Consider the following 13,744-nt stretch of genomic DNA (forward strand, 5'->3'; position numbering starts at 1 on the left):
CAGCTGCTGGCTGTGTCTGGGGGAGGGAAGGAAGCTCTTCAGGGAGTTCATGCTGGGGCTAAGGATGAGCTGGGTCCTGGCTGGCAGGCAGGCTTGGCCCAGCTGTTCCAGGTGTTAAGTGGCAGCAATGAGCACAGCTGCATCCCCTCTGGGATCTGGAAGGACATCCCCTGCAGCTGCACAAGGAGAGGCTCCGTGAAGAAGAGGCTGGAAGGAGGTGCTTTAGAGGTGCTCGTTGCTCACAGCTGTGCCTTGCCAACACAGTCAGCCCGTGCTGCTTTGCAGGTCTCCTCCACAGGAGGTTTTTCATAAGGAGTGACTTTAATAAGCTCAGTGATGTTTGAAAGCCAATTGGGGCTCTTGAAGTTTATTAATTTGATCTGCCCTGTGGCACAAACCCTTGTGCTTCACCAGGCTGCCCCTGCACGAGATCAATTATGTGGCAGTCTGAAACCAGGCATCAGCAAAAACATCTCATTTGGACTCAAAGCTGAGAGAGACAGACAATCCAGCCATTTTCTCTCTAGTTTCATCCCCACAGCTAATCACTATTAAAAATACATGAATTGTTACATCTTGCATACATTTATCACAACTTGCCAGAATGTTAAATGTCAAAAGATCTATTCAGTGTGTACATAAATCCCTGCAGCTGCTTAGAGAGACTGAGAGAGCCTGAAAAGAGCTGTCACCCTCATCCCCTCCTGCACGGGTTCACCTGAGAGGCAGGATGCTGCCTCTGGCTCTTTTCTTGGAAATGCATTACAGGCAGATTGTAAAGCAGGACAGCTTTGCTGAGAATGAGACTTTGACAGAGAATTGCTCAGCTAAATATGCCAAATGAAAGGAACAGGACTGGCTCTAAAAGCTCTCTATTTCCCTCCTTTTGTTCTGAACTGAAGACAGCCCCAGAAATCTCTTGCCCAGCTCTCAGGGTGTGATTCAACAGCCCACTTTAGGCACCTCTGTGCTGAAACCTGGACAGGTGATTTTTTATTGTCCTTTTCTATTTCAAACTTCAGTGCCTCAAGTGTGAAAAGCAATATTTATAAAAGTTCCACGTCTTTTGGGAGACTGACAGATACCTCACTTTGTGACCTTCCTGATCTTTTGACCTGGCTGGCAATCAAATCCTCCTCATTAACACCCGGAGGAGTTCTGGGGGATTCCTCCCCACTCCTTGGCTGGCTCCAGCTCCAGCTCCACCCCACCACTTCCAGCACCCAGAGCCTTGCTGGAAACCAACTGCACAGCTCATGTTCCTCAGTTCCTTTTAAAACCACAGATCTCCTCCTGCTTTGTTGGTCTGCAGCTCTCTGGCAGCTGAGCTTGGAGGTGGCTGTAGGGCAGGGACAGTGACATTGTCCTTGGCTAGCAAGGGCTTTGCCTGCCAGAGGCTGTGGCTGCAGATGCCTGGCACAGAAGGAAAGGCAGAGATCCTGGGAGGCCCTGAGAGGGACCAGAGCCTCATTCCCCTCTGTCTGACAAGCACTGCCATGGGTTTAAAGCCAGAGTCCATCCCTGGACAGATGTTTCTCTGAGGGACCAGGCTGCCAGATAATGAGGGGGGAACTGAAGCACAGTGAGGCTGAGGTGTCCATGCTAGCAGAGGGGGTGCTGTTCATACCTCCTGTCCCTCAGAGCACCTACTTAGGACAAAAGAACATTATTTTCTGATGAAAAGCACATCTGTGGGTGGCTTTCACAGCCCCCTCACTGCCTGCCCTGAGCCAGCAGGTTGTCCCAGTGTGAGGGGGGAGCCAGGACTCCCTCCTGGCTACGTACCCCAGCAAAAGAGGATTCAAACCTCCTGAGCACAACAGACTCTCTCCAAAGGTGCTTTAGGGATTCACTGTCCATCATTCTGACATACAACTCTTCCTGCTTTCCACAAGGGTGACAAATGACTTCTCTTTCTTGCAGTGACATGAGATGACTTCTTTGGGTATGTTGATGTGTTCCAGACCTTCCTTCTCCTCTGCTAGGAGGACAGTTCATCTTATCCAAGAGAGGGATTGTGTCTATATACCTATATATATATATGTGTCTATAACACCTATACCTGCCCAGAGACTAAAAGGGTTCTTCCCTGCTAGCCTTTGCTCTCCAGGATTCCCAGTGGGAATCACAGCTCCCACAGGATCTGTCCAGCTGGGAGCTGACCCACCAGGATGTGGTTCACAACCTCTGCATCTCCCAAGGGACACACTGCAGGCAGACACAGAGCAACTGGGGGACTCACAAGGATTACTGCAGCCTCTGATTTTGTGATGGATGAGCTGCCCTAATTACTGCTTTGCATGGCTGCTCTTTTTTGGAAGTCAAAAGGGTTTTTTTCACATTAGTTTAATCCACTCCAGGATTAAACTAATTTAGGATTAAGGAACTGCTAGTCTGGAATAAGAGCTTCCACGCTGAGAATCAAGAGTCATTCTGCACTAACCCACAGGGGAAATCAAGATAATGAATATAAATTAAGTGTTAAAGTGGATTAGATAAATGGCATTAATCCCTGTGGGAAGGCAGGAGGCCTGCAGTCACAATTTGATCTTGCTCTCTTTGCTGGTTTAAACATAAATAAATTAAGGATATTCTATTGACACAGGGTTCCAGTGCAGTTTCATGAATGCATTTCAGGACCTCCTTTGGCTCATCTGAGTTGATTTCTTGCAGTGGAAGGGCTCTAGTGAAGGCAGTTTCACTGCACCAGCCCCTCACTGAGTGAAGGCTGTGACAGCAGCACTTGTGCCAGGTAAGTTTTAGGGACCAGCCAGCAAAGGTCTGACTGGGTGACAGAAATCACCAAGGAGATCCACAGTATCAAGATCTCTGGGCTTAAAACCCACCGGTGGGGTAGTTTTGTCCCAGCTTACTACACTGGATAAAATGCATCTTCCTTGTCTGAACTTCCAGCAGATGAGGATGTTGCCAAATGAACTCTTCTTAACCTGATGGATGTGCAGTCGTGCTTGTGCCCACCTGAGTCCAACACAAACAATTCCCCAAGGAATGGAGGAGCACAGGCAGAGCAGAAGGCGTGGGAGTACCCACTCCAGCCCTGATGCTGAGAGTGCCAGATTTGGAGAAAGACCTGGTGGTCCCCTGGAAAGCAGATGGAAGTGGCTCTCCTGTGCCCTGCAGGACTGAGCTCGGTCTGATTTAAGTGCACGTCAAACAGAGGGAGAGGACCAGGCAAACCCAGATCCATGGGCACTGGCATCAGCACAGGTCTGCAAAGCTGCCCTGAGGATGGGAGAGGGGGCAAGAGAATTCAGTAGCTATTAAAGTGATGGCATCTTGCTGGTTTGAGAAAAGGTTTGGAAGCCACTCCTCTGGAGACAGAACTGGGCAAGGCAGATTGCCAGCAAAGGGCTGAAACCAAGGGGATTTTCTCCTACTCAGGTATGAAATAGGGGAGGCCCTCATGCCAAGAACCATCGTGTCCAACACACAGAATCCTCACTGCAGGAGACCCAGCCCTTGGTTTTTATCTTTCTGCAATGTTACTTGTACAGCAGGAGTCACTTGACCCGCAAAAAAAGTCAAGTAAGTCATAAGCCCACATGACAGAACAAAATGTAGAACTAAAGGAAAAAGAAACCCAAACAAATCAAACAACCCTAAAACATGTCAGAGCAGGGGCTTTTCTTTTTGTCATTCTCAGCTTTGAAAGAAATGTTGTGTTGCTTTTTTACCACCCCCCGAGCCAGGGACAGCAGCTTTGGGCCGGCAAGCACCGGAGCATCCCCCGAGGGCTGGCGGGCAGCTGACCTCAGGAGGTACTTTCGCTACGTCCCTGGGGAGTTTTTCCTTTTCCTGCTGCTCAAGAGGCAACGAGAAACCCGATCGTGGGAGAAGGAGCCTTGAAGGAGGAGGCTGCTGGGGTGAGGTGAAGGGTAAGGTGTTAATCCCCGGCTTTGGGTTCTTGGTTTTCTTTAAAGCCCCGGGCTGACGGCGCTCGCTCGGGAGCAGCGCGGTTACAAGGAGGGCTCGGTTCCACCGGGACCTTACCTCCCCGCCGGGGCTGGACCTTACCTCCGGACCGGGGCCGTCTGGGGGGCTCCCGCCTGCCGCAGCGGCTCCTCGGGGGCTGGAAGGGGGAGGGGACACCGGCAGCCTGCCCCCCCTCCCTGCCCCATAAGCTGCTCGGTGACCCGGTCGGAGCCGCGGGGGCCGGAGCCGGGTGGAGCTGCTGGCGGCGGAGGCTCCGCCCCGCTCCGCGGAAAGTTTGGGGCCGGTTCGGCCCGCACCGGAGCCTCGGGGGCGGCGGGACCTGAGCCGGGAGCCCTCGGCGGGGGAAGGAGCTCCCATGCTCTGGGCTGCCGGGGCGTCGCCGCGGCTCCATGGGGAACGGCAGCACCGGAGCCGCTCCCTGCAACGGCACCGAGCTGCCCCCGCCGCCCCCGCCCCCGCCGGGAAGCCACAACTTCGCCGCCCTGGTGCTGGGCATCATCCTCATCCTTCTCATCGTGGGGGGCAACGGGCTGGTGTGCCTCAGCGTCTGCACCGAGCGGGCCCTGAAGACCACCACCAACTACTTCATCGTCAGCCTCGCCGTCGCAGACCTGCTGCTCGCCCTCCTCGTCCTGCCGCTCTATGTCTACTCCGAGGTGAGGCTGCTCGGGGGCTGCGGGGGCACCGGGGGGACGGGGAGAGGTGATTTTGTTATGCCCGGAGGTCCTGAAAGTTATAGGATTCAGTGAGGGGGGGCGGGGAGAGGGGGACCGGCAAGAGACCAAGTCTGGAGGGTTAAAGCCCCTCTCCGGGTTTGTTCCCCACCTCCGTCCATCCTCTCCGGTTCAGCAGAGCCACCGCCGCTGCCCAGCCCCTGGGCACAGCTCCTGCCCTCCTGCTCCGTCCCGCCGCTCCCCTCCAGGGATGCTCGAGCTGCTTTCAGACCACCGCGGCTCCACCACTCTTAGTCCAGGGCATCGCTGCTGCATTCCCCACCTCTCTTGGGTTCAAGTTCTTGCCCTCCCCAGCGATCGCCGAGCTGCAAATGTACCCGGTGGAGATGGAGCGGGGTGTCTGCCCCGGGCCGGGTCAGCAGCTCTGAGGAGCCCTTGCAGCTCACAGTTCCCAGGTTGCCATCACCAAATGGTTAGGAAGGGACAGAGAGCTCCTGAGCTGTGCTTTGTCTGGTGTCAGGGGATCAGGTTTGGGTGGTAAGGGAGATCTGTAGCCAGGAAAGAGGTTTCTGTGTTGAGCTGAGCAGGGGAAGCTGTCATCTTAGGAAGTGAGATGGCATTTGGTCACTTGCATCAAGGGGGCTTTGGTCACCTTGCTTCAGGCCTTCTCCTGGCAGGTTCTCTGGTTCACAAGAGCCTGACCCTATGTGATATGGTGGGTGTGGAAATAGACCTTGGGAAATTTGGGGTCAGACTTTCTGTTCACTGCCAAAACTTCTTCACCTGAAACTGTGAGCTGAGGGAAAGAAGAACAGAAGCTCCTGTGGCTGAGTGGTTTTGCATCTCTGCCTTTTTGCCAAAGGGAGAGATAAATGTGTGCTGCACTTCCAGGGGACTGAAAATGCCTTGAGATTGCAAAGGGCTTTGTTGGAGCAGGGTGAGGAGGCTGGACAGAGCCTGCCCCTTGGTGCCAGTGGCTCTTCCCCTGCTCAGGAGGATGGGAGCAGCAGTTGTGCTGTACCTGCCCCTCTGGCACCTGGTGGGGGGGAGAAAGAGGAGTCCTCTGCTTCCCAGATGTGGGGAGAGCCAGGATGCAACCTGTGCACTGTGAGCACCCCCAGCAAGATGGAGTCTGGGGACTGGGGGCAAGGAGGGTGTCAGACAAGCCTTGTGGCTTCTGATAGCCACATGATTGTAAGATGGTGGGGTAGGTGAAAGCATCTGTCCCCATGAGAGAGACCCTGTGGTGTTCCCAGCCTTGCAGGCTGGCACAGGAGCAGACCAGCAGGGCTCAGGCCCTTGCAGCTCCCCTTCTGTCCCATGCCTGGGAATGCTCAGTGCCTGGCAGGGTTGGGTCTGTATTTTCTGAAGCAAGGCAGGCTGGGGATTAGAGCTTAGCGTGCCTTTAGCCTCTCCACCTGGACCTAAGAGTCTGCAGGACATCATGACCTCTGTGACAGAGATGTCCTGGAGGGACAAGTTCAGCTGGGGACCCTTAAGAAGGGGCAGTGAAGAACAGGAGCATTGGATTCTCCTCTCTTCCTCTCACACTGACAAGAACCACCACCCCCCACATGCTGTTTGGTTTTAGTGGCTTTGTTTTTCCCTTCTTAACTCAGTTTTGGTGAATAGAAAATTTCTGTCTTAATGATTCTTTTCAGCTACTTCTTGCTAATTGGATTTCCCTTTTTTCCCCTTGCTCTTTCTGTTGTTTCTCCATGCCTCCAGTTCCCATTTCTGGGGGCAGATGCAGGTTTGAGTTCTCTTGGCATGTGTAAAAGGCTAATGAACACACTCTGGGGTACTTCTGGAGCTATTGTGGGGCTTTCCCTGGGTACCACAGACATCCCACAAATTCTGGATACTCAGGAAACAGGTCTTCAGCCCTGTATGAGCTTTAAAAACCTGCTCTGTCCAGCCTGTGCCCGGGCTGTGCTGCTTTGGGTGTTCACTTCCTCCTTAGTACAGCTCCTAACAGAGTAAAGGTGGGCTTGGGGGGCTTAAGGGAAAACGTGAAGAATTGGCTGAGAGGGTAGGGTTCCATTTCTCTTTTAGCAGGAACAGAACAATAAACTCTGAACGCTTCCTTAATTCAGCTCTGTCACTTTCTGCTTTTTCCCCATGAGAAGGCTCCTTGTGATAGGTTTGTGGAAGCATCCCTCCCAGGTAGGGGCTTAGAAGACAGCTGGAGGGATTGAAACTTTTGAGGTGGCATCTGATGTCCCCACAAAACCACAGATCTCCCTCCAGCTTCAGTGGGGAGGTGGCTCCTTCCTGGGAGATGCAGATTTTCCTTTGCTGCTGTTCACAGAATCCTGAGCACAGTAGGAGGGACCTTGATCGTCCCTGTTATTTCCAGCTGTTAAGAAAGCTTGTTCTGATGCCTTAGCAGCAGTTGTTGACACACACTCTCCTTTTGTACTGCTGAAAGAGCCATCACAACTCTTTGTCAGAGCTAAACTTTCAGTCCATGGGGAGGATTCACAAGTCTTGGCTGCAGGAAGCCGAACTGTGCCTTAGTCCTTTCCTGGATGCCCCTTGTTTGTACCTGCAGGGCTGGAGGGTTGCTGCAAGTGGGTGCTGGACAAGGGGAAAATTGCTTTATGTGGCCACACGGGTTGCTCTTCTGTACCATTTCTGTACCATTTCACAATCACTGCAGTCCTCACTGAAACAGGAGCTTGGCAGAAGCAGGGAAATTTCCTTAGCCCTGTCCTCACCTGTGCAGCACCAGCACACTGCCCCCTGAGCCCTGCCCTGTCCTAAATCTCTGTAGTATTCAGTGTGCATTGTTGGGAGTTTTTCAGGCTGTATTTCTCTCCTCATTAATTTCTCCTGTCAAATTTACCTACCTTAGCAGCTCAAGTTAATGCTTGGGGCCTTAATGAGAATGTGTCCAAACTGATGTTACAAAGCTGGTCTTCCAGAAATCCAGGTGCTGTTGTCATTTCTCATTTCTCATCCTTCACAACCTGATGGAACCAAGAAGCACCTCATGGATGGGAAAGGAGGAAGTTTTCCATTGCTTTAAAGCCTCTGTGGCTGAACAGCTCCTGAGCCTGGGGCCATGAAGTGCAGGGCAGTGTTTGCAGCCAGGTTCTCTTTGGCAGAAATACACCATCTTCATAGAAAACCTCGTGCACCCTGACCATCCCTCCTTCTCTTTGGGGTGCAGGTTTGGGTGGAGGTGCTCTAGTGCTGCCTGCCCACTCTGTGGCAGTGGTAGGAGCCCCAGCAGCCCTTCAGGAAGGTCTCATTAACCAGTGGCATTCCCAGCAGTGAGGGAAAGCTCCAGACTGAACAGATTGCTCCTGTATTCAGCTGCAGAGCAGAGCATCCCTCCCACCTGCCTGGCTCTCTGAACTCCAGCCCCCTCCTTAATCCAGGCTGAGGGCCTGATGCAGGCAGTGCTGGCAGGAGCCCTGCAGGCAGGGTTATGTAAACATCTTTACCACTTAGATCTCTGGAAGTGATTAGGAAAATAGGAAACACTTTAGCAGCTCTGCGTGTTTGCCCAGCTCCTTCTCCAGGTCCTTCCCAGCACACATCCCCGGGTGACAGAGCAGCCAGTACTGACCACACAAGCTCTTTTCTTGGTGGGGATCAGACAGAAAGCTGTGAGGGTGTCAGCATGCCACTGGTACAGAAAGATCTCTTCTTCCAGCATATCATGTGCCTGGGAGGTGGTTCAGCTGACAGGAGACCAGACCTCTACCCTCCTGCAGATTCCCTGAGAGTGCATGTCATCCTTCTTGCAGCAGTGGTCAGGATGTCTTTCCTGGAATCTTAGAGCTTTGTGGAAAGAGATGTTCTCCTGGCTGATGCCTGAGCCACACAGTCTGTGCACAAAGTTCTGGGGAGCTGACCCAGGCCAGCAATTAGAAACCTATTTTATTTTCAGTGACCAATAACAGGGAAAGGTGTCTTTGAATTTTGGACCCTCATAATGTTTCCAGTGGATGATCACACTTGCTCCTCATTCCTGGAAAACCTTGATCTCCATTATTTAAGTCAAGAAAGGATCTTGGAGCAGACGTGAGGCCCCCGTTGTCTTGTGCTTCATTTTATCTTGTTAAGGGAGACAGTTTGCCAGCAGAACATGTTTGCTGTCTGACCAGCTGGCAGTGTCTTCTCAGCACCAGCTCTCCTGACCAGCCATGGCTGGAGAAAACCAAGGGGCCTCAAGCTGAAAAAGCAGAGAACTCACCAAAGCTGATGGGAGTAGAAGTGTTCTGGAGCATTTCCTAAAGGCAGCTTGAGCTGTTCATGATCCCTAAAGCTTTCCACTGTGTGCCCTGCTGGGCTAATCTTCTGCAGCCTCCTGTGATTAGCTGCCCTGCATCCCATGACCCAGCAAAGCCAGCTAGGCTTCTAATCCAAAGTTGCTCACTCATCAGAGAGGTTCTGGGCACACTTTGCTAAGGTGGGCAGGTGAGAAACGTGGAATAACAGCAAGTCCTGTGCCAGCATTTTCCTGGGAGCCATGGGGAAGAGAAAGGGAAGAGTTTGCAGCAGCTTGAGTGCCCAACTTGAACCTCATGACAAAGGCTGTGTCCTCTCCAGGTGCTGCAGCCACAGAGCTCTCCTCCTTTTCAGAATCAGTGAGTACCCCAGAATCAGAAGCAGGTTCTGAAAACTGTAGCCCAGATAATCTGACCTGAGCTTGTCAGGATCCCAGTGAGCTTGGCAAAAAATTGAGGGCTGTTTTTGTCTGAAAAAAAAAAAAAGACAAGCATCTCAGACCTGTCCCTGAGGAGGGCTGATGCATTGCCATGATTGACATTCAGTGCCTCAGCTTTGGATGCAAAAGGACATGTGGTTGGTGCCATGTGCTGCAGAAGGACTTAATGAGTCCTGTCTTATTTCTGTGCTCCTTGAGCTTTTCCTTCCATTCCCATTTTCCAACAGCTGCCTTCACAGCACGCTGCTCAGCAAACGTTCCTGTTCCACAAGCTGCTCTTGATAAACTGCAACCCCTTGGTTTGCAGTTTTGGCTTTGTTTTGGTTGGTTGTTTTTCCTGAGGATTATTTGGGATGCAGCAGCCTGGATGTTTAACTGGCATCTTTTGTATGGCAGAGTTAATACTTCCCAATACTACAGGCCCATCACACATCTGCCCTTGTCCTCTGGCTGGCAGCACTTCTGTCCTGCCCTGGGTGTCTGTAGGGAGAAGCAACAAGAGGTGGTATCTGACTGGCTTGAGATGGGCTCAGGAGGCTGACCTGGTGCTGAGTGTGCCAGAAGGAACCAGTTGTGTGACACAGAAACTGTGCCCATCATCTGGAGAAGTGAGGACACGAGAAGTGGGAGCAGAGCTTTGCGCTGTGTCTTTGTGGCAGAGCCTCTGCCCACCTGCTCTGTCACCAGCAGTGGTGATGCTGCTCAGCTCTGCAGTCCTGGGGAGGTTTTGGGGTGGGGAGCTGGGGGTTTGGAGCCTGGTGGCTGTCACTGCACTGCCCTGTGGCCACACTGTGGGCTTGGTTCTCCAGCCAAGCTGTGAGCTCTGGCACGGGGCTGGTGTGCTGGCAGAGCAGGGCCAGGACAGGGCATCAGGACCTCGGGCTCCTTGGATGGAGGAAAGCTTGGGTGGTGCCCAGGAATGGAGTTGGTTGCTGGCAGTTTCAGGCTGCAGGACACGGATCTGCTGACCCTGGGAATCCTGTCAGTTCCAGGGAGGTGTCTGGTCCCTCAGCACCGTGCTCTGCGACGCCCTGATGACCATGGATGTGATGCTGTGCACAGCTTCCATCTTCAACCTCTGTGCTATCAGCGTGGATCGGTGAGTGCCTTCCTCCTCCTCTTCCTCCTCCTCTTCCTCCTCCTCTTCCTCCTCCTCTTCCTCCTCCTCTTCCTCCTCCTCCTTCTCACCCCAGAAGAGGGAGAGCTCTGAGTGTGTTGTTGACATCCAGCTGCTTCCATGCACACCCCTGCAGGGAGGCCAGATCCTGTTCTACCCCAGAGAAGGTGTTCTGCCCTGCCACCCTTCCCATCACCAGCTTGTGTGCCACCAGTACCTGTGTGGTGGCCAAGAGCAGAGCTGTGGGACAAGGCCTGAACCTTCTCTGGGCTTCTGAGCCTCCGAGGAGCCCTTTGGGGGCTTTTCTGATGGGGAGGTTGAGGTTGTAGCTGGGTTTTAGCCCAGGCCTTTCTGTGTCAATGACTTAATGGGGGAGAAGGATAATAACAAGCGGCTTTGGGACCACTCTCTGATGGTGCCAGTGAGGACTGACTCACTTGGTGCCTGTGTTGTCAGGTTTATTGCTGTGTCAATCCCACTGAACTACAACCGGCGGCAGATCGACCTGCGGCAGCTGATCCTGATATCCACCACCTGGATCTTCGCCTTCGCTGTGGCATCCCCGGTCATCTTTGGGCTCAACAACGTCCCAAACAGGGACCCCAGCTTGTGTCAGCTGGAGGATGACAACTACATCGTGTACTCCTCCATCTGCTCCTTCTTCATCCCTTGCCCTGTCATGCTGGTGCTCTACTGCGCCATGTTCCGAGGACTCAAGCGTTGGGAAGAAGCCAGGAAAGCCAAGCTCAGGGGCAGCATCTACGGGGCCTCCAGGAAGCTCCATCACCCCCCAGCCTTCATCACCAGGGAGCAGAGGGGGCTGGAGCCAGGGGAGTGCAGCCCTTACACCCGCTCCAACCCCCCCGGGGACTGTGTGCTGAGCAATGGGATCCAGACTGTCTCCTACCCACACCTCAAGTACCCCCCCCCAGGACAGGGCCGCAAGAGAGCCAAGATCAACGGCCGGGAGCGCAAAGCCATGAGGGTGCTGCCCGTCGTCGTGGGTGAGCAGTGCTGGGAGAGGGCTGGGGCAGGGGGGGAAGCTGCCACCTTGTCCCACAGCAGGGCTCAGCCTGGCAAAGGGACCTCCCCACCAGGAGCCACAGCACCCAGCTGCCTGGCAGCCACGAGGGTGGTGCTGAGAACCTCAGGTTCTTGCAGGAGGAGGGTGAGATAAAAGCCACCTCCCTCTGGTTCCACCTGCCCACTGCCACTTCTTTGGTTCTCTCCTGCCCCTCTGTTTTACACTCACCCTCCCCTTCTTCCTGCTTCAGACCTGTTGTGCCTGTCTCCCTGTCTGAGGGGGTTTATCCGTGTCCCTCTGAGCCATAGTGCCAACAACCACCACCCTTGGGAAAGGGCCCCTGGATGGTGTTTGTAACCCAACCTTTTCTTCAAACAAGGCAAACCTGTGGCTCCTGATAAATATGTATCCAAAGTGATACAGAACTTAGACCTTTTATCACCATTTAGGGTGAGAAAGGGGTCCTAAATCTTTTGTCTGGGTGTAGCCCCAGCTCCAGATGTCAGCACAGTCTTGTTTGACCCGGGCTGCTCACATTAAACCCTTTAACATTCCCATTACCTCTCTCTTTAATGTCCTCCTGGCAGGTGCTTTCCTCTTCTGCTGGACACCTTTTTTTGTGGTCCACATTACCAGGGCTCTCTGCAAGTCCTGCACCATTCCCACTCAAGTCACCAGCACTGTCACGTGGCTGGGTTACCTCAACAGTGCTCTCAACCCCATCATTTACACCGTGTTCAACGCGGAGTTCAGGAACTTCTTCCGCAAGGTCTTACACCTCTTCTGCTGAGCCCCCGGGAGCTGGGGGGAGAAGGAAACCCCCAGCTTACTTTTTGTATAGTTCATTAAAGATCTATTTCTGCCTAAGGTCTGCTGTCTTTGTGGGGGAGGAGGGAAGGAGGAGAGGTGGCAGCTGAAGGATGCTGGTTCCCAGCTCTTTGTAGGAAGGAATTACTGGTGAGTACCAGTGGGCACAGCTCAGATTCTCTCCTCGCTGCAAACTGGAGGTGCAGCCACTCTTTTGAACTCCTTGTGCTTGGCAAGAGATGCCACAAGACAGCAGGGATGGATCTCAGAACAGCTCTTAACTTTGAATTAAGGTGTTTGGGCTTAACTGCCCCTAAGCAGTCCCTAAGCACCGTGCTGTCATCCACCCACCGGGCTGAGGAGGAACCTCAGAGGAACCCCAGCTCCAGTCACTTGTTCCCAGCTCTCAAAGCAGCAGCCTTGCTAATTGCTGTCATTTCCCTGCTCAGAAATGGTGAAGCATTGCCCTGAGGCTGCTGAGATCACAAGCTCCTTTCAAAAGCCCATGGGGGTGCCCTGGTTGTAATTTTGGCTGTAGCCACCCAAAGGCACCGTGATGTCACTGCTCATCCTCCAGCCACAGGTACCTGCCAGGAACCACTGCCAGAACCACTGCCAGGAACCACTGCCAGAACCACTGCCAGCCCCCAGAGGAAAAAATCCTTTAAACCTTGGGTAAAGCTGCGTGCTGTGCCACCGAGGGTGGGCAGGGGGAGCAGCTAATGCCACTCCAGAGAGAAGAAAATGAGGATTGCACAAAACAGCCATTTTCTGAGCAATGATTTCTGTATAAGGCTGTAGCTTTCCAAGGGGTGATTTGTTTGCTTAGAAACAAATGGAAAAAAAGTGCTGTGGGGAGGTCTGAAGCTTCCCTTGACTAGGAGAAACAACTGCACAATCAATTTGTCATTAAGAAACAAATATACTAAATTCCCAGTGAGGATACTGTAAAGTTTTGAGTTCTGGAGGTCACTGAGCTGGGGAGCAGCTGCCCCAGACACTGGGGCTCTCATGGGAAGCTCAATTACAGATGAGGCATAGCTATGACTTTTTTTCATTTAAGAAATGTCCCCTACTGCCATTTTTTTTCTTCCCTGAAGAGCTGCATAAAGCCAGAAGACAGAACCCAAGGCTCTGCTGCACTCAGCCACAAACTATGTGGTAATGCTGGTGGAAAACTTGCTCTGGGTTTGTGTGCTGCTGCCCAGGTAGAGCAGAAGCAGGAGATGTGATGGTGTCCTGGTGTCCCAACTCACCTCTTCCTGCTGCTTCCTCCTTGTACCAGGACTGGGTTCTCTGTGGAAGACACAGGGAGAGCCAAGGGGTTGATGCCAACAGGAACATTCCAGACCAGAAGCCAGGTTTGGGACTGCAGCTTCAGCACCTCTGGGTGCTGCTGAGGAAGGTGGCTGGAACACAGGGGCTGTGCAGCCCCAGAGCTGCATGAGGTGTGGGACACTCTGAGCTGCTCTGTTTTGTCAGAGCCC

At 53.2% G+C, this 13,744-nt stretch overlaps 1 protein-coding gene across 2 annotated transcripts; it reads left to right on the top strand.

Moving 5' to 3' along the window:
* Nucleotides 1–3,766: 3,766 nt before the first annotated feature.
* On the top strand, nucleotides 3,767–12,317 carry DRD4 (dopamine receptor D4). Of its 2 annotated transcripts, none has more exons than XM_071762051.1 (4): nucleotides 3,767–4,610; nucleotides 10,296–10,408; nucleotides 10,883–11,430; nucleotides 12,038–12,317. In XM_071762051.1, the coding sequence occupies exons 1-4, from the start codon at nucleotides 4,344–4,346 to the stop codon at nucleotides 12,238–12,240; spliced, it is 1,131 nt and encodes a 376-aa protein (XP_071618152.1). In that variant the 5' UTR covers nucleotides 3,767–4,343; the 3' UTR covers nucleotides 12,241–12,317. The 2 variants fall into 2 exon arrangements, with proteins under 2 accessions (XP_071618152.1, XP_071618153.1); XM_071762052.1 differs by having other exon boundaries at nucleotides 10,302–10,408.
* The last annotated feature ends 1,427 nt before the right edge of the window (nucleotides 12,318–13,744 follow it).

The sequence above is a fragment of the Heliangelus exortis genome, chromosome 18, assembly GCF_036169615.1.
Source record: "Heliangelus exortis chromosome 18, bHelExo1.hap1, whole genome shotgun sequence".
In the NCBI taxonomy this organism is placed as follows: domain Eukaryota; kingdom Metazoa; phylum Chordata; class Aves; order Apodiformes; family Trochilidae; genus Heliangelus; species Heliangelus exortis.